This window comes from Lolium rigidum, chromosome 1 (assembly GCF_022539505.1).
Source record: "Lolium rigidum isolate FL_2022 chromosome 1, APGP_CSIRO_Lrig_0.1, whole genome shotgun sequence".
Classification (NCBI taxonomy): Eukaryota; Viridiplantae; Streptophyta; class Magnoliopsida; order Poales; family Poaceae; genus Lolium; species Lolium rigidum.
In genome coordinates this window covers 18,800,397-18,821,163 of record NC_061508.1, presented here as the reverse complement: position 1 = coordinate 18,821,163, position 20,767 = coordinate 18,800,397, and the positions used below count along the sequence as shown (strand labels likewise).

The following is a 20,767-nucleotide window of genomic DNA, read 5'->3' as shown; positions in this document are numbered from 1 at the left end:
ACAAATCTGTTGAGGAAAAGCTTGATAAAATTGATATTATTGCTTCTAGAGTTGATAGACTTGCCTCCGATGTTAATCTTTTAAAATTGAAAGTTATGCCTAATAATGATATTGATAATAAGATTACTACTACAGCAAATGCCATCCAAGTTAGAATTAATGAGAATATAAGATTAATGGTTGAATCAGCGTGCTAGGTGGGATAGAGAAGAAAATGAAAAACTAGCTAAAGAGAATAATGTAGCTAAAGTTTGGACTATTACCACCACTAGTAATGCTAATTCTTCACATGTTGCTGCACCTCCTACTATCAATGGTAAAATAATTGGTGTTGGCAATGTTTCTACTCCTAGTGCAAAGCGTACAAAACTCGCCTCGAAATTGCTGAAACTGCCGAAACCGCTTGTGATAAAACCGCTGAAATTTTTTCCAACCTTGGGAACAATGATCCCATTGCTTTAGCTCATAATGATTTAGATTTTGATGATTGCCACATCTCTGAAGTTATAAAGTTCTTACAAAAACTTGCTAAAAGTCCTAATGCTAGTGCTATAAATTTAGCCTTTACAAAACATATTACAAATGCTCTCATAAAAGCTAGGGAAGAGAAACTAAAACTTGAAACTTCTATTCCTAGAAAGTTAGAAGATGGTTGGAAGCCCATCATTAAAATGAAATTCAATGACTTTGAATGTAATGCTTTATGTGATCTTGATGCAAGTATTTCTGTTATGCCTAAAAAGATTTATGATATGCTTGACTTGCCACCATTGAAGAATTGTTATTTGGATGTTAATCTTGCCGATAATGTTAAAAAGAAACCTTTGGGGAGGATTGATAATGTGCGCATTACGGTTAACAATAACCTTGTCCCCGTTGATTTTGTTGTTTTGGATATCGAATGCAATGCATCTTGTCCTATTGTGTTGGGAAGACCTTTTCTTCGAACCGTTGGTGTCGTTATTGATATGAGGGAAGGTAATATTAAATATCAATTTCCTCTCAAGAAAGGTATGGAACACTTCCCTAGAAAGAGAATGAAGTTGCCTTTTGATTCTATTATTAGAACAAGTTATGATGTTGATGCTTCTACTCTCGATGTTACTTGATTTGCACTTTCTGCGCCTAGCTGAAAGGCGTTAAAGAAAAGCGCTTATGGGAGACAACCCATGTTTTTACTACAGCACTTTGTTTTATATGTTGAGTCTTGGAAGTTGTTTACTACTGTAGCAACCTCTCCTTATCATGTTTTTGTGCCAAGTAAAGTTTCTATGTCAAAGTTGATGTTATATTTGGGATCGCTGCGCAGAAACAGCATTGCTGTCTGTCACGAATCTGGGCACAGGCCTCTGTAGAAAATTCGAAAAAATCTGCCAATTTACGAGCGTGATCCTCAGATATGTACGCAACTTTCATTAGTTTTGAGTTTTTCCATTTGAGCAAGTCTGGTGCCAGCTTTAAATTCGTCTTTACGGACTGTTCTGTTTTTGACAGATTCTGCCTTTTATTTCGCATTGCCTCTTTTGCTATGTTGGATTCATTTCTTTGATCCATTAATGTCCAGTAGCTTTATGCAATGTCCAGAAGTGTAAAGAATGTTTGTGTCACCTCTGAATGTGTGAATTATTAATTGTGCACTAACCCTCTAATGAGTTTGCTTGAAATTTGGTGTGAAGGAAGTTTTCAAGGGTCAAGAGAGGAGAATGATATACTATGATCAAGAGGAGTGAAAGCTCTAAGCTTGGGGATGCCCCCGTGGTTCATCCCTGCATATTTTAAGAAGACTCAAGCGTCTAAGCTTGGGGATGCCCAAGGCATCCCCTTCTTCATCGACAACATCATCGAGTTCCTCCCCCGAAACTATATTTTTATTCAATCACATCTTGTGTTCTTTACTTGGAGCGTCGGTTTGTTTTTGTTTTTTTTTGTTTGAATAAAATGGATCCTAGCATTCACTTTGTGGGAGAGAGACACGCTCCGCTGTTGCATATGGATAAATATGTCCTTAGGCTTTACTCATAATGTTCATGGCGAAGTTTCTTCTTCGTTAAATTGTTATATGGTTGGAATTGGAAAATGCTACATGTAGTAATTCTAAAATGTCTTGGATAATGTGATACTTGGCAATTGTTGTGCTCATGTTTAAGCTCTTGCATCATATGCTTTGCACCCATTAATGAAGAAATACATAGAGCTTGCTAAAATTTGATTTGCATATTTGGTCTCTCTAAGGTCTAGATAATATCTAGTATTGAGTTTTGAACAACAAAGAAGACGGTGTAGAGTCTTATAATGTTTACAATATGTCTTTTATGTGAGTTTTGCTGCACCTGTTCATCCTTGAGTTTGCTTCAAATAACCTTGCTAGCCTAAACCTTGTATCGAGAGGGAATACTTCTCATGCATCCAAAATCCTTGAGCCAACCACTATGCCATTTGTGTCCACCATACCTACCTACTACATGGTATTTCTCCGCCATTCCAAAGTAAATTGCTTGAGTGCTACCTTTAAAATTCCATCATTCACCTTTGCAATATATAGCTCATGGGACAAAATAGCCTTAAAAACTATCGTAGTATTGAATATGTACTTATGCACTTTATCTTTTATTAAGTTGCTTGTTGTGCGATAACCATGTTTCGGGGAACGCCATCAACTATTGTTGAATATCATGTGAGTTGCTATGCATGTCCGTCTTGTCCGAAGGATCTATCATTTTAGTGGTTGGAGCATGCAAAATTGTTAGAGAAGAACATTGGGCCGCTAACTAAAGCCATGAATCATGGTGGAAGTTTCAGTTTTGGACATATATCCTCAATCTCATATGAGAATAATAATCATTGCTACATGCTTATGCATTTAAGAGGAGTCCATTATCCGTTGTCCATGTTGTCCCTGTATGGATGTCTAAGTTGAGAATAATCAAAAGCGAGAAATCCAAAATGCGAGCTTTCTCCTTAGACCTTTGTACAGGCGGCATGGAGGTACCCCTTTGTGACACTTGGTTGAAACATGGCATGCAAAGATCCGGTAGTCCAAGCTAAGTAGGACGAGGTGCGGACACTATTAGTATACTATGCATGAGGCTTGCAACTTGTAAGATATAATTTACATAACTCATATGCTTTATTACTACCGTTGACAAAATTGTTTCATGTTTTCAAAATAAAAGCTCTAGCACAAATACAACAATCGATGCTTTCCTCTTTGAAGGACCTTTCTTTTACTTTTATTGTTGAGTCGGTTTACCTATCTCCTTCCACCTTAAGAAGCAAACACTTGTGTGAACCGTGCATTGATTCCTACATACTTGCATATTGCACTTGTTATATTACTTTATGTTGACAATATCCATGAGATATACATGTTATAAGTTGAAAGCAACCGCTGAAACTTAATCTTCCTTTGTGTTGCTTCAACACCTTTACTTTGATTTATTGCTTTATGAGTTAACTCTTATGCAAGACTTATTGATGCTTGTCTTGAAGTACTATTCATGAAAAGTCTTTGCTACATGATTCACTTGTTTACTCATGTCATTACCTTTGTTTTGATCGCTGCATTCATTACATATGTTTACAAATAGTATGATCAAGATTATGATGGCATGTCACTTCAGAAATTATCTTTGTTATCGTTTTACCCGCTCGGACGAGCAGTAACTAAGCTTGGGGATGCTCGATACGTCTCCAACGTATCGATAATTTCATATGTTCCATGCCACTTTATTGATGATACCTACATGTTTTATGCACATTATATGTCATATTTATGCATTTTCCGGAACTAACCTATTAACAAGATGCCGAAGAGCCGCTTGTCGTTTTCTCGCTGTTTTTGGTTTCGTAAATCCTAGTAAGGAAATATTCTCGGAATTGGACGAAATCTTCGCCCAGTGGTCCTATTTTTGCACGGAGCTTCCGGAAGACCGAAGAGGGAAGGAAGTGGGGCCACGAGGCGCCGACACCATAGGGCGGCGCGGCCCAGTGCCCCGGCCGCGCCGACCTAGGGTGTGGGGCCCTCGTGTGCCCCCCGCGTTGCCCTTCCACCTACTTAAAGCCTCCGTCGCGAAAACCCCGAGCACCGAGAGCCACGATACGGAAAACCTTCCGGAGACGCCGCCGCCGCGAATCCCATCTCGGGGATTCAGGAGATCGCCTCCGGCACCTCGCCGGAGAGGGGATTCATCTCCCGGAGGACTCTACACCGCCATGATCGCCTCCGGAGTGATGAGTGAGTAGTTCACCCCCGGACTATGGGTCCATAGCAGTAGCTAGATGGTCGTCTTCTCCTTGTTGTGCTTCATTGTTGGATCTTGTGAGCTGCCTAACATGATCAAGATCATCTATCCGTAATACTATATGTTGTGTTTGTCGGGATCCGATGGATAGAGAATACTATGTTATGGCGATTATCAATCTATTGTTTATGTGTTGTTTATGATCTTGCATGCTCTCCGTTATTAGTAGAGGCTCGGCCAAGTTTGTACTCTTAACTCCAAGAGGGAGTATTTATGCTCGATAGTGGGTTCATGCCTTCATTGACACCTGGGACAAGTGACGTAAAGTTCTAAGGTTGTGATGTGTCGTTGCCACTAGGGATAAAACATTGATTCTATGTCTAAGGATGTAGTTGTCGATTACATTACGCACCATACTTAATGCAATTGTCCTGTTGCTTAGCAACTTAATACCGAATGGGGTTCGGATGATAACCCGAAGGTGGACTTTTTAGGCATAGATGCAGTTGGATGGCGGTCTATGTACTTTGTCGTAATGCCCAATTAAATCTCACTATATTTATCATATCATGTATATGCATTGTTATGCCCTTCTCTATTTGTCAATTGCCCGACCGTAATTTGTTCACCCAACATGCTTTTATCTTATGGGAGAGACACCTCTAGTGAACTGTGGACCCCGGTCCTATTCTTTACATAGCATACAATCTATCGCAATTGTTCTTTACTCGTTTTCTTGCAAACAATCATCTTCCACTCGATACGCTTAATCCTTTGTTACAGTCAAGCTCGGTGAGATTGACAACCTCACTGTTTCGTTGGGGCAAAGTACTTTGGTTTTGTTGTGCAGATTCCACATTGGCGCCGGAATCCCTGTTGTTGCGCCGCATCACATTTCGCCACCATCAACCTTCAACGTGCTTCTTGGCTCCTCCTGGTTCGATTAAACCTTGGTTTCTTTCTGAGGGAAAACTTGCTACTGTGCGCATCATACCTTCCTCTTGGGGTTCCCAACGAACGTGTGAGTTACACGCCATCACATAACTTGACATCTGGTCGGATTCCGAGATGCCCTTCGCAAAGTGTCGCGAAGTTGGAGAGCAGAAGGTATGAGTTGGGGCAGATGTTGTGGGGCTGAAGCCCATACGTTTTGAGGATGGAGAGGAAGAATTCCGAACAGGGGAGTGATACGTCCAATTTGCATCACTATTTTGTATCATAATTTGCTGTTATTCATTGATATATTTCATATTGGGACACAATACTTATATTATTTCATCTATTTTGCATGTTTCATCATTATTGGAGTATCAAGCACCGGAACCAGGATTCTGGCTGGAAAAGCACCGTCGTAACGCAATATTTCGGAAGATCAATCGTGGAAGGGAATTTCACGTAAATTCCTATTTTTCCGGATGACTGGAGGGAGCCAGAAGGGGAGAAGAGAAGAGCCATCGTGGGCCCAGACCACAGGGCGGCGCGGCCCAAGGCCTGGCCGCGCCACCCTGTGCTCTGGGGGCCCCACAGCCCCTTTCGCCTCCTTTTCTTCGCGTACTCCTTCGTCCCGAAAACCTAAGCCACAGAGAGGACCTCACGAAGGGTTACAGCCGCCTCTGCGGGGCGGAGAACACCAGAGAGAAAAGAGCTCTCCGGCGGCAGGAATCCGCCGGGGAAATTCCCTCCCGGAGGGGGAAATCGACGCCATCGCCATCGTCATCGAGCGGGACATCATCTCCATCATCATCATCATCATCTTCACCATCTACACCGCCATCACCACCGCTGCACCTCGTCATCGCTGTAGCAATTCGGGTTAAATCTTGATTGTTTGATAGGGGAAACTCTCCCGGTGTTATTCTATACTTGTTGTAGATGCTATTGAGTGGAACCATTGAACCAAGGTTTATGTTCAGATTGTTATTCATCATCATATCACCTCTGATTGTATTCCATATGATGTCTCGTGAGTAGTTCGTTTAGTTCTTGAGGACATGGGTGAAGTCTAAATGCTAGTAGTGGATTATGGTTGAGTAATATTCAATGTTATGATATTTAAGTTGTGGTGTCATTCTTCTAGTGGTGTCGTGTGAACGTCGACTACACGACACTTCACCATTTATGGGCCTAGGGGAGTGCATCTTGTATTCGGTTGCTAATTGCGGGGTTGCCGGAGTGACAGAAACCTGAGCCCCCGTTAGTATATCGATGCAGGAGGGATCGCAGGATCTCAGAGTTTAAGGCTGTGGTTAGATTTATCTTAATTACTTTCTTGTAGTTGCGGATGCTTGCAAGGGGTATAATCACAAGTATGTATTAGTCCTAGGAAGGGCGGTGCATTAGCATAGGTTCACCCACACAACACTTATCAAAACAATGAAGATTATTAGCCACATGAAGCGAAAGTACTAGACTAAAATCCCGTGTGTCCTCAGGAACGTTTGGTCATTATAAGTAAACAAACCGGCTTGTCCTTTGTGCTAAAAAGGATTGGGCCACTCGCTGCAATTATTTCTCTCGCATTTTACTTACTCGTACTTTATTTATCTGCAATATCAAAACCCCTTGAATACTTGTTTGTGAGTATTTACAGTGAACCTTCATCGAAACTGCTGCCAACACCTTCTGCTCCTCGTTGGGATCGACATTCTTACTTATCGAAGATACTACGATACACCCCCTATACTTGTGGGTCATCAGGGAGCGATAATCCGCGTTCCACCCAAGCTTTGGTCATGACAACTTCTCCGGCTCCAGGCTTGGGGACGACGGTGTCGCGTATGAAGCTCCAGTGAGCGGAGATCATACCCTCGTTTTGAAGCTCTCTAAGCTCCGTATTGGTAGTTTCGCAGGGTCACCATTGACCCTGTTCTCCTTCGCGGATCCGGGCCTTGGAAGCTTTCTTGTTTTCCGTCTCCTGAACCTTGGCTGCCATTCTAGCCTGCCCTTGAAGTTCTTCTTCGAGTTCTTGAGCGGTTGGGATCCGGTCTAGTTTGGTGCTGGAAGATGCGGAAAAAGGTTGAGCTAGCCGGATGTCGGAAACATATGGTGGAAGGTATGCTATGGGATCCGGACAGATTGGTTCTAGCAAACTGGGATCCGGGCTATTCGGAGAACTACCAGTACAGTGTGAATCGATTGGCATGCTTCTGGCTGCACCCATGCAAAGTATTTGAGTAACCGGAAACTACTCTAGTCTATTTCTTCTTCTACAAGTCCGGTGCACGTACCGTCAATGGCGCGGCGGACCGGCGATGCTCCGGTGAGGATGAAGGTCGCCGAACTTGCTACAAAACGGCCCGCGTGACCACAAATCGGCGGCGGGAGAGATTTCCCGATCAACCGCAACGATCTTGGCGCGAGGGGAAGCTTGGAGCGACGGTGCGCGAAATTCTCTGTGGCGGAGCTCGCCGGAGTCGAGATCTGATGGGCGGCGCGGCGTGAGGAAGAAGATGAAGTGGTAAGGAGGTGAAAAGAATGGGAAGTTACCGCGCGTGGGGGTATTTATAGACCTCGCGCGGAGATTCGCGTTTCGGATCCGACGGCGGAAACTGAACGGTCTCACCGTTGGATGCATGACGCGTGTCTTAGGTTAAAAACGGTAAAATGACGTGGAGGTAACTTAACCATGCGCTCCCGAAATTTCCGGCTGAAGGTTCGCATCTGAAAAATTTAGCGCGGGAAATTAGGAGGTTGTGCGCGGGAAAGATGGAAACTCCGTTACATTATCGTTACTGAAGGATATGTGATTTCCGAGCAAATGATATCGGAAACAAGAAAGTTTGGAAGCTCTTCAAGATTCTCTTCGGTTCTGAGTTATTTGAAGACGGAAGAATGATGAATCTCGGAGAACTTCGGGGCTACTCGTTGTGGGTATACTTTATGGGTATATCAACGACATGGCCTAGATCCGGCAAGCCCGGGTGGCCCACAGACGGTGATGGTGGCATGGGGCCCATCGGGCGGCCCAGTTGCTGTTGATCATGAAGGATGAAGTCCAGCCCAGGAACATGGAGCCGGATCCTAACCGACCTACGAAGAAGGCTGGATCCGTGGAAGCCCATAAAGTATCCGGATCCAGCACGACCATGAGGAAGGCGGATCCTTGACGTACACAGCAAGATATTGTACCGTAGTTAGGCAACTTGTATTCCGGCTAGGACTCTCCATGTAAACCCTAGATCCGTGCGCCTTTATAAGCCGGATCCTGGGAGCCCTAGAGGCACAACCACAACCATTGTAACAACGCGCAAGCGCCCGCATAATTCCGGACAAGCGGCAGTAGGCCCCGTCATCGTGCAGGTGTTCCGAAGCTGGGTAACTCGCGTACCACCGTCCCGTGTGCACTCCGCCCTATGGCCCCTACTTCTTCTCCCCCTCGTGAGGATCCCTCCTTCGGGGTACCGTCGAATAGGCAACGACACATGCCGGCCATGCCTCCATAGCCTCCCATGCCGGCCATGCCTCCCATGCCTCCTCCAAACGTCGGCATGCCTCCTCCAAACATGCCTCCTCCAAACATGCCGGTAGTGGAAGTGTTCAAGTTGGCTACCAACAATCTCTTTTTGGCCAACACTTCATCGCGAAGAAGGTTGATGTACTCCTTTTGCCTCTCATCCATATGGGAAGTATCCATCAAGAAAAGCTTCCTCTCCTCCTCCGCTAGGCGTGCATACTCCTCGGTGGCTTGCCTCTTCTCCTCCAAAGCCAACTTCCTCTCCTCGTTGGCGGCAATCCTCTCCTCCAAAGCGGCTCTCCTAGCTTCAATAGCATCCATAGCCTCTTTCTCCAAGTTTCGTTGCATCTTTCTATCTTCATTTGCTTGCAACCTTGCATTTGCAATCCTCTCCATAGCCATGGCAATGTCATCATCTCCGGCCTTCCTTCCCTTCATTTCCTTGGCGGTCTTCCTACCATCCACATTCCTCCGCCCATTGTTGACGGAGTGAGGAGTGGAGCTTCTCTTCTTCCCTTAATCACTTGAATCATCATCATCGATGATTGTTGCATCACCGGTAGCATTGGCCGCCATAGTTGCCGCATCCAACTTGCCGCGCGTCTTCCACTTCTCTTCATTCCCTAGCACTTCATAGCAATGATGCAAGGTGAATGGCTTGCCAAGAATCTTGTTGCCTTTTTTGTTCTTCTTTCCCACATCCCTAAACAATCCTTGAGCCATGGAGTTCTACACATATGCGGAAAATAAAATAGATGAGCCATATGAAGTACAACCGTATTCTTCTCATATGAGCCATATGGTGAACATAGTAGAATGACTTACCCTATCATTCTCATTAGTGCCACTTGGATTGAGAACATCGATGTTGGCTTGCACGCCCGCCCATTTTTGGCAATCGGTGTTGATACCGGACCAACGGGACCGAAGTGAGCGCATGGTTCGCTCGATCCCACTTGTGTTTGTGTTGAAGTACTCCGTCATCCTCATCCAATATGTTTCTCTTGTTTGATCGGTACCGGTTGTTGGATCCATTCCAATTGTCAACCACGTCTTGCAAAGCAACTTGTCCTCCGCTATGGTGTAGTTGGCGGCCCGACCGGGAGGGCGAGGTTCAATCAACCCTTCTCCTTCCTCATCTACATCCTCATATTCCTCCTCCCCATCGGCGGCTTCATCGTCATGCAAGAACGAGGATCCAACATTCATTGCCTCCATGAATGCCGCATCATCCATTCTACATTGCAATGAAATTCATTACCATCGGCTAGGTATGCATCTAAACCACAATTCAACAAAAAAGTAGTGTTTTTTACCTCTCGGGCATTTCACCATCCACCATATGTGCGCCCGCGCGGTTGCCGGACGGAGGCGTCGGCTGGGTCGGCGGAGGAGGAGGAGGAGGAGGAGGCGCCTGGTTCGGCGCCGGAGGAGGAGGCTGTCGGCGGGGGACGGGCGCCATCGCTTTCTTCGGTGCCGCGACGGCGGCGGGGCCGATGTGAGGCCGTTTGGTCGACGGCGCCTTCCCCCTCCTCGGCGCGGGCCGCGCGTTGCCGGCGCCCTGCGCGGCCATCTGCGCCGCGGCCGCGCTCGCGTGCGAGTGCCGCGCGGCGGGACGAAGAGCGCCCGCGCAGCAGCCGTTGGGTTCCCGGCGTCGGCGCCGCCACTAGGGTTTGGCGGTGGCGCGGCGGAAGTGGCGGCGGCGGAGGGTGTGACAGAGTAGGGAGGGGTCGGCGGGTTGCCGGAGTGGTCGTCCATTGTCGGGATCACCGGCGGCGCGCGGAGACGACGGATTGGGCTCGGGGCAGCGACGCGGAGGAGGAAGTTTCAGCACGGGGGATTTTTCGCGCTTGGACGAGCGATGCCGCCCGCTGTAGCCGACGCGCCAGATATGCCGCTCCGGATTGTGCAAAACGCCGCGCGCCCTAAAATTTTTACAGTGCCGCGCCGTTTACCGCGCCTGCTGGAGCGCCACATTCCCTCACGCGCGCGCTATATCGGACGTTTTTTTGCCGCGCGGCCTATATAGCGCGCCTGTTGGAGATGCTCTTAAACTTCAGTTTTTTTGGCCGCTAACCTGCTAGCTAGTTTCCCCTTTTGCTGACACCGATTACGTGCTTCCTTCGATTTTTCCTTGTTAACATCTGTGCAAGGCCTGCCTAAATTTCTGGATTTAGAGGTGCAAAATCTATCTATACCTAATAATAAAGGAGCTAAGGTTTCTGCCAAAAGTTTCGTCAACGCTTTTTTTAGGACCGTTTTGCCCTTTCACGAAATCCCATACTACTTGAGATTGCCACCGTACCGTTTCGTTCTTATTATTTTCTCAAATCCGTACTACTCTGCTTCCCCTCCGTCTCCGTGGGAGCCTCCACGGTCGATTCTCCCCAACCCCGCCGTCGCGTGAAACAATGGGGCAGATTGGCCGGAGCTCTCCTCTGACATTCGCCCAGCCCGCCTCTGCTGCGCCGCCGAGAGCTCGAAGCCCGAGAGGATCTCCCACCTTCGTCCTCCTCTGCTTCCCCGCTGTAGGAGCCTCCACGGTCGATTTAGCAGGGAAGCGCAAGGCGCGTCTCTAGGAGAGCGCAGGGCGCGTCGCCCGCGAGCTGAAGCTCGTCCTACTCGGGAAGGCGCGGGGAAACAACTCCGGCGAGATCCTCGATGTGAGGGAGGATGGGGATTTGAATGGGGCATGGTGTCGTGTGCGTGGGAGGAAGGGGAGGGAACTCACCATGGCAGTGGAGCTTGACAATCTACCCGCCGTGCCCATTCCATGGAAGAAGGGGAGGGCATCTAGCTGGGTTGGAAGATGAGCTCGCCGTACGCACGGCTCCTCGAGGTCACGCCTGGTGCCTTCTGCAGATGACGCAAAGGGGCATGCTCGATTGGAGGGGATGGGAATGGAAATCAAACACTGACAGACAACTACATCTCCTGTGCGGTGGGCCGGTGGCCAGCGCCAGGACCATCTGCACGAACGCATCCGGTCCAAAATTTTCCCATCTCGACCTCAATTTCCGGTAAACGAAGGAACAAGTGAGTAAGAGGGAGCTGCCAAGAAAATACGTGATGTAGACATGTAGTTCAGGGCAGAAGTGGATAAAGTTGTGTACTTGTGTATGCCGCCACTGTTAAAAACAGGATTTTTGCCTCTTAACTATGCTGGAGATGCGTCGCGTGAGTAGCTACCATACCATTGTGGGTATGGAGATAACTTTGGTAGATACGATAATATATGTTTTTTATATGGCACTTCAGATAGAATTCAGCTACAGGGTATATATTCCTTTTAGATGCACTGGTCCCGCTATACCAACATGCTACAATTTTAAATGTGACATTTCAGTAAATTTGGTTCTAATTTAATAAAAAATTGAGGAAAAATTCGGTCATTTTTTGGTTAGGCTTTGCTTTTTTTGGTTTGTGCTTCCTGTTTGATTTTTTAGATATATCAAATGTGGGCTTAGTTAACAAACTTTTCACATTATTAACAATTGTGCCATAAAAGTGAAAAACAGTTGCATTCGCCCTCTTGGGGTAGACGACAAAGATGCAAACGATAGCGTTACGGATTGTTTCGAATATTAGTCTAAAAGTTGGTGTTTTCTCTCCCAATGCAACATACGGGCATTTTTCCTATATTATATTATGATTACCTACTAATTAAGGAATTAAGGTTTGTTTCTTTTTTTTCGTCCAACTTATATTGCCCAGTATTTTTAGTCCAAATTATAAGCAATGCCACCTGTTATGTGCAGAAACGATTCGTTTATTAGGTGGAAAAATATAAGTGAGTGCTTGTCTTGTTCTACCCCACACGTCCTGGGCCTGCCATACAACTTTTCTCATGGGCCTCTCGATACATCCATAAAAACATAGCTTCTATATTCCAGCTTTAATAGTCCCACATCGATCTCTTAGGAGCAGTCAAACCGGTTTATATACACTCAAATTCCTGGAACATCAGCAACGTGAATCAACAAGAAGTCGCATCATCGATTGGTCTGATGAAATATGCTGTCCCTGCATGAATTGAAGGAAGGGTGTTGCCTCGAGTAAAGTGAAACAGAATCAGAAAGACAGTATGAAGAAGGGTGTTGCCGACGACGGAAGAGGATGGGAGGGAAGAGGCGAGATCAGCCACAAGTCGGCGGACGGCGGCCGACGACGGCCTGGGTTGTGTAACGAGACGGCTGCGCTTGGGCCGGCGACCACGCGTGCGCGCCGAGACTGACTTCGCTCGGGTTCCTGAAGGCGGCGGCGGACGCGGAGAGCTTGGTCTGTCGTGCTGCGCGGGGTGAGGGAGAAACGACCAAGTTGGGGTGCCGGCTGGGCCACTCTTTTTTTCGGCCTTGCCGATCGCTGATCTGCTCTCTCACAGTCAAAAGCCTTTATTTTGGGCTCGGATGGTACACAAGTGCTGATGATATATCTAAAACCACCATTCTAATGAGATGTCCGATTGTTTTATTTTTTTCCATGTACATTAATGCTCATAACTTGGAGATATGGAATATTGACAAGCCTTCAAAAAAAATGTGATCGTGATGGAAGAGACGTGCTCTCCTACAAGTCTTGCTCCATGCACATGTCATTTTCATTTGTCATATTTCTTGCAAGAAAATTTTCATTTACGATTTTTACAAGGTACATAAGATTATGGTCTATAGCCTTAAAAGTATGCAATATTTGATAACCCATAACAAGACAGAGACACTTTAGAAAGTACTAAGGTTTTGCCATTTTCTGAAATTTCCCCTGAATTTGGATGGAAAATACCCACCGATAAGTGGAAATAAACATTCTGATATTTTGGTTCACCCAGCCCGGATAAGGTTGTAGTCATGAATCTCTTGTTGGGAAAAGAGAAACCAAATCAGACAGGGGAAAAGACAAAGGGTAATGAGTAGCTGCGAGGGAAGTCGATGTGCGACGGGTGGCGGCAGCCACACCTTTGGAGCGCAACACCACCACACTGTCGGAGCAACCTTCAAGGTCCCGGTGCCCCGTCCACCCTCCCATGGTGCTCCGGCCACTGGAGAAGAACTATCCAATGGAGGAAATCCCATAAAGGGGTGGGCGTGGCGGCAAGGCTGAAAGTGTTACAGGGGAAATGCAGCCCAGCGGCAGGATGCCGGCGAGAAAGGAAATGAGGTGGCGATGCCTGGCCTCCATCCTTCTAGGTTATGCTACATTCTAATGTAAAGAAGATTCTACCGGGAGGTTTTCCTATCTATCTATACCTAATAATAATAAAGGAGCTAAGATTTCTCCCAAAAAGTAGGTAATATTAAATCCAAATCAGACCGTAGCAATGCACGGGCAAATGTCCTATTATCAGTAAAGGTCTCAAATTTGCTGGTGTTGGATCGATCCGACGGATGTAGTGCGTCTGCATCCACGAGGGGGCAGACAAACACAGTGAAACAATGGTGACGAGACATGGATCTAAGATGCATGTGTACCAGTGACCTCAGAGGCAATGTCATCGCTCATGGCAAGACAACTCCGTTGAACTTGGCTGGTTTTTGTGACACGACGTGGCAGTATCGACGAGAACTTATGTTGCCGGCTTGCTGCGACATTATTTTTTAATCACCCGGTGCAACGCACGGGCATTTTTACTAGTGTTTCGAATGGTGATAACATCAGCATGTTTTTCCCTAACAAATCTGGAAGAACAGTAGGCCAGCTGGTGTAGGCTGAGTTGATGTCTGACTGTGTTTAACCAGAGCAACTTGAGCTCCCCGCGCAGAAACAAAATAGAGCAACAACTTGAGCACTAGCTGGTCTTGGTTTTGAAGCCACTCGTTGGATGTGTCATTCATCTCCTCCAAAGAGAAAGATGTCACTCGTTGGAGGTACCATGGTGGATGACCTTTTTTTTTGAAACGAGGCAAGACTTGCCATTTTTATTAATAGAGAAGAATAGGTGGCTAGTTTATTAACGGAAAACCGACCAAAAACCAGTACAAACACCCATGCCGACCGTCATGGAACACGACCATCGCATGGGCACACATAACAACCTGCTTGCGTGCACACAAACATATAGATTGAGTCGCTCCTGAAAACGGCACAATAGTAGGTATCGTTTGTTTTTTTCCAAATTTGAATAATTTTTTAAACCAAATGATTTTCAGAACTGAACATTTTTACAAACTAAACATTTTCAAAAAAAATTGTAATATGGATAGTTTTAAATAGTGAATATTTTTAAAATTTGAGAACTTTTCAAAAATTATAAATTTGACCGAAACCACCTTAAAAACCGAGGAAACCAAATAGAAAACCGCAAAACCAAAACCTGAGAGACTCAGAAAAAATAAAAAATAAACATTGGGTCTACTCGTTACTGGCAGGCCCAACATCACCACGAATTCCTGCATGCATGCATCAACCCAGTAATTGTTGCTAAGATATAGCCACTGTACATACCTTGAGCCTAAGGAGTGTCAACTATCGAGATTTCAACCTATATTGCACCCTCTCTTAACCTCGTGGGATTGAAAATCTTCAATCCCACGATGAGGAAGGAAACCTTGCCCCTCATGGTGCATATACCAAAGCATGGTTTGTTTGCGTGTGACCCTCCATAGATCCGTGATCACTACTGCATGGCTGACCTCTTCAACTACCGGCATAAATATTTTTTATATCACTAGTTGCATCAACATCTCGGCATCATTCGCACCCGAACAATCGCAAACGAAAGGCCAAGAATATATGAGTGCCTAACGCTGGCTCTTTCTAACTATAGCACCCTTTTGGCAACGAAAATAACTTCTTTGTTTGATGCATCCCTCTCCTAAACCCCTGTCGTTGTGTCTTGCAACCGCCTATCTCACTTTGTATTATGTCGGCAATCAACGGTTTCACGTTTCCTTGTCGCTCCAGTGTTAGGAGGGGTGGAGATCTCAAACCTACGGTAGGTGCTTTAGTTAGGTCCTTAAAGTTAGGAGTCAATAGTGGAGCTATGGTGGCATTATGCAGAACATGAATAGTGCTTCCCCTCCACCCTATCCACCACATCCGCGGATGTCTCGCCGCTTGCACTAAGAAGGGCAAGGAATTGTCAGGTTGTTGCTCCCTTGGATCGGTGGATCTTGTTTTTCCTGCATGTTTTGCAGATTTATCTCGGTGGAACTATCATGTGGAGCAGATAGCGTGGTTGTGTGTCTTGGTCCTGTGACTCTATTTTGACCGACGATGGTTGGCCATCTTGGTCTTATTGAGGAGTGTGTATTGTTTGTGCTCCCCGATTCCGTCTAGCCAAACCCAATTTGTTGTTTATGCACTTTCTGGATTTTAATTTTCAAGGGCAACGATCTGGCTAGTAGCATTTTCTGCTTTGCACCGGTGACTTCCCTATTGCTACAACAATGTTACCTGGCTCCGGTAGTGTTCTGAAGGTTCAAAGGCGACACCGAGCTCGGATCATGGTGCATCGTCGATGGATGCAGGAGGAAGAAGGCATCGACACCCCAAAGACATTTGATATTATTTTCAGTTTGTGTAAGAGTAATTTTGCAAGAGTTTGTTGTACTTGATATTTGTCCGGTGGTCTTAAACAAAGAACCTATTTGAAAGGAAAAGAAAATGTTGCGTCTTCCCTATAGGCAAATATGCTTTATTCATTTTTATCTAGGTCCACCCCTTTTCATGATGAATAGTTCTTTGAACAAATTGAACCTCAACTTTGATGTCTTATGTGGAACATTGTTTTATTGGGAGACGATGTTTGCATCGATAGGAAGGCGTCTATCCGTTCATCAGTAGCATGATGTGTGCACATGGTCATGCGGTCATGTTGTGCACTGTGTGGGGGTTTACATATATTTCTTAAAAAACATTTTTTAGTGTCACCTGATTTTTGTCTTTGGTACTCCATCTGTTCCATATTACTCCATGTATAAGTTTATCAGAGTTTACTTTTGTAATCTTTGATTAGGTATTCATGATAAAATATCAATACATATAAAACCAAATTTAAATGATGTGATATGATATTAAATTATTTGTGCTAATGATAAATTGATCAAACTTGGCGAATCTTGATTTTGACCAAACCTTATATGCGGACCTCAAACTAATTTATCAATCTTTCAAACAGTTTCAGTTCAACTGAAAGCGTGTAAGAATCTTTGTCCTGAAACGCGTCGTGGAACCCATCGGGACCGTTCACGGCTTGTGCGTGTGGACGGTGTGATCCAACCGTGCTTGTCCAAAAAAAAAAAAACTCAACACGCTCTCCCGATCCCCCTCCTCCCACCTCTCTCCGGCGAATCCAGAACCTTCGACCGGCGCGGCGCGGCAGCCATGGCCGACGCGTACTGGAGGCAGGGGTACGGCGACCCGCGCCAGCAGCAGATGCTGCCTCCCTCCGCCAGGGCCCCGAACGCGGCCGCCGCCGCAGGGCAGCAGCAGCAGCAGCCCCTTAAGCGCCCCCGCCCCGCCGACTACCCCGCCGGTTCGCTCCCTCTCCCTCCCCTCCTCGCACCTTCCGCGTTTTGATCCGCTCGTCGTCTCCCGCCTTCGGAATTCGGTACCGGCGCGGATGTTTAGGGTTTTAGCGCCGTTGTCTGGTGAATTCGCTTCGGCCTGGCCTACACCCAAGCTGACGTCACCCGGGAGTAGGTGCGACGTTCTTTGCCTTTGGTCGAGTTTGCTGTCTCGCTTGGTATCGTGCTCAGTGTGCTCGCTGTCGCTGATGCGGTCAAGTAATGTTATGCAGATAATTGGGGTCAGGTGTGCGGGGATTTTAGGTCTTCAACCTTGAAAGGCAGCGGTATCATTCCCAGTGTACTCGGATGGAAAATTGCGCGATTTGCTTAGTTGAGTGGTGTCTAAATTGCTAATGTTGAAGCGGATTCACGTGGTATACCTCAATTTTAGTGGCATTGCCGTGTGATGGAGACTGGGATTTTGCGAGCGGTTGGTTTCAGTTTAGGACGGAACTTATCCACAGTTCTGTTTAGTATTTAAGTGGCGCAGGATTCAGCTTGCAGAATTTAGTTTTGTTTGCTTGATACTAGTCCTTGCTTGTGAGCTGTGACTGCTAGCTGTGCCTCAAATGGATACTCTCGTCGATTAATCATGTCACCAAAAGATGCGTCCGGCAATATATATCAACCAATATGGGAATATATCTGAACCCAGTGCATTGAATGAACGGCTTGAGAGAGGTGGAGAGCACTATCTCTAATTTTATGTTTCATATAAAATTCTTAATGTTCTTGTAAAAGCTCTGCAATAATATGCCCTGAGCCCTACATTTACTTCTAGCTTTCCTCCCCTTTTAGATGTACCTGGCGCTCACGAGATGGCTGGCTATTACCCTCGTGAGGAAGATAGGGCAGGATATGCTGCCGTGAGAGAAACTCAGGCTCTTAATGCTTCCTATGAGCGTTTTCTACGTACCGGGGTATTGATCTTCATTTTCTTGCATAATCATTTACTAAACAACACTCTCAGCTAACATTTTTGTTAACTTCAGCAAATTCAGTCCTATGGTGCTGGACCTGCCGGGGGATCTATTAGGCCTACTGCGGGGGTTAATGCTGGTTACCAGGCTGATGATCGTCCAGTGGTGGCTGCTGGGGGTATGGATGGCAGGAATGCTGGTTTTGGTGGCGGAATTTCAGAACCTCCCCTTCCTCCAGATGCCTCAAATACCTTATTCATTGAAGGCATCCCTACTGATTGTGAACGCCGAGAAGTTTCTCGTATCCTTGTACACTCTAGGATTATACCTTTTGTGTGTCTCTCAATCTAAACCTTTGTGTTCTTAAACTGCATTTGTTGCCCTTCTTCAATTTATTTTTATAGCTGTTGGTCCTTCACTTTTCCATCCAGATATCTTTCGACCATTTGTTGGCTTTAAGGAGGTGAGGCTTGTAACCAAAGACCCAAGACATGTAAGTGAATATATTGGGTGTTTGTCAGGCCTTGCCTCACATTTGATTTTCACTCATTCTTCTAACGCCTTGGGTTCTGACAGCCTGGTGGTGATCCAATCGTGCTCTGCTTTGTTGATTTTGCTAATGCTGCTCAAGCAGCTGTTTCCATGGAAGCTTTGCAAGGTAAGATATATCCTGTTAACTCTAGCCATTTGCCAGTCTTTATTCAGGAGATACTTCTGGTTGCATTAAGTCTTGTAGCAACTACCTTGGTCCTCAAGTTGACAGCTGTGACCACACCATGTGCTGACGTTGGTCACATCAGCACCAATTTGGCATGAATATCTTGTGCTTGTATACTGGTTTGTTTTGAACTAGTGTGTTTTCTTTTCTTTTCCCTGGTGTGCTAGTTGTCCGATATTTCTACTACAAGCATTAACTTAAAACATGTGTATCTCAATATCCATATAGCTGTTTGAGTAATGGTGGTAGTTCGAAGCCTCTGGGCAAAGTATTCTCTGAATATCTACTTGTCTGGCATTATGTTATGCCAACCAGTTTAGAAAAGCTATTGCACACATTTTTCTAGCTTGGTTGATCTAATCAAGTGAGTTAACACGTAAACTGTGAATCTGCTTAGAATTTCTTATGCACATCTTTAACTGAGTTTTACCCATATGTTTGCTGGGTCGTTTGTTAATATGCTGTTGTTTAGATGCCAATGTCGGCATGTGGAGACATATCATTATGGATCATGAACATCCTGGGCTGATTTTGCAGGTTATAAGTTTGATGAACACGACCGGAATTCACCTCACTTGCGGCTGCAGTTTGCACGATTTACGGGTCCGAGGGGACAATCAGGACCTGGTGGTGGTGGTGGTGGTCGTGTTAGGCGTTAAGTTGGCAGATCATTTGTGAATTTGCTCAGTCCAGACTTTTGTTGACCTAGCTGGAGGTTCTTCGTGTGCCGATAACTTCAGCTAATTTAGTCACCTTGTTTGGCTTGACCACATCAGCTGTCGATGTGCGATGATGATATTTTTCTTGTTGTACACCAGATATATTTCTCATAGTAATAGTGTTGTAGTGTTCCAACTTTGTTACCCTGGTCTTGCAAAATGCTTCTTTTTTTACAAAATCAACTGGTTAAGATGGGAGACGAAAAGGTTGCAGCTGTAAGCTAGTACAGTAGTATTTCTGAATCATGTGGAATTGTATGTACATACTGTTTTTGCTGATTAATGTGTTTTGAGGTTGAGAAATTATGTCCGGCCGGCTCCATATAATGTTGCTATGTTATCCAGCTTTGAATTTTCCTGTTAGTATTGATGCATCACATCTTGTAATCAAAGAGTTGGAAACAATTGAACGAGTGTGTAGTTGTGTCTATATTACACGAGTTTGAAATCTGTATTCTTGCGGTACTTCGTTGAATTTCGCTGCTGCAATAGCCACTTTTGCTGTTAGATTTGGTCTAGATAGGTATGTATCTCTATGCCAGTCAACTAATTTTGGAAAAAAAGTTGTGTCAACTAATTTGGAACAGGGGCAATTTTTCATATGCCACAAACGATAGCGTAAAATATCTCAGATATATCATATATGTACCTAATTTGTAGCATTTTTAGCCGTGGAAATCGCATGGCTATTGTGCAAGTCCTGCAAAGTAAAGAGAACTAACAACTAAAACTAGATGGCACTTCAACAGCGACGGTACAAATCACACGGGTGTGCTAATTAACAGCGATGGTACATTGTGTTGTGTCTTGTGCATCTGTGTAACAGCGATGGTATATTGTGTTGTGTCTTGTGCATCTGTGATATGTCAATATGTGACCTACACAAAAAGAACAGATGATGTGTACATAGTACGTGACAGTATTTACGTATATTTTTGGATGAAACTTCATATATGCACTAGATACAACACAATGTATGTCTAGATTTTTTGGTTTGCATTTTTTAGAAACTTGAATGTGTCACAACCAAAATGATTGCGGGTGCAACTAATTGCAAATGAGAGTTTCCATGAAAGATCTGAAATAAATATACCTAATTTATAGCGTTTTTAACCGTACAAATCGCATGGCTATTGTGCAAGTCCTGCAAAGAAAACTAATCTAAAACTATATGGCACTTCATGAGCGACGGTAGATTCAGACGCGTGTGCT

General features: G+C 45.2%; 1 protein-coding gene across 1 annotated transcript; it reads left to right on the top strand.

Moving 5' to 3' along the window:
* The first annotated feature begins 17,968 nt into the window (after positions 1 to 17,968).
* On the top strand, positions 17,969 to 19,841 carry LOC124668379 (protein MATERNALLY EXPRESSED GENE 5-like). Its single transcript, XM_047205535.1, has 5 exons — positions 17,969 to 18,118; positions 18,191 to 18,419; positions 18,550 to 18,611; positions 18,695 to 18,776; positions 19,374 to 19,841. Exons 1-5 carry the CDS (start codon positions 18,017 to 18,019, stop codon positions 19,493 to 19,495), a joined length of 597 nt encoding a protein of 198 aa, XP_047061491.1. The 5' UTR covers positions 17,969 to 18,016; the 3' UTR covers positions 19,496 to 19,841.
* The last annotated feature ends 926 nt before the right edge of the window (positions 19,842 to 20,767 follow it).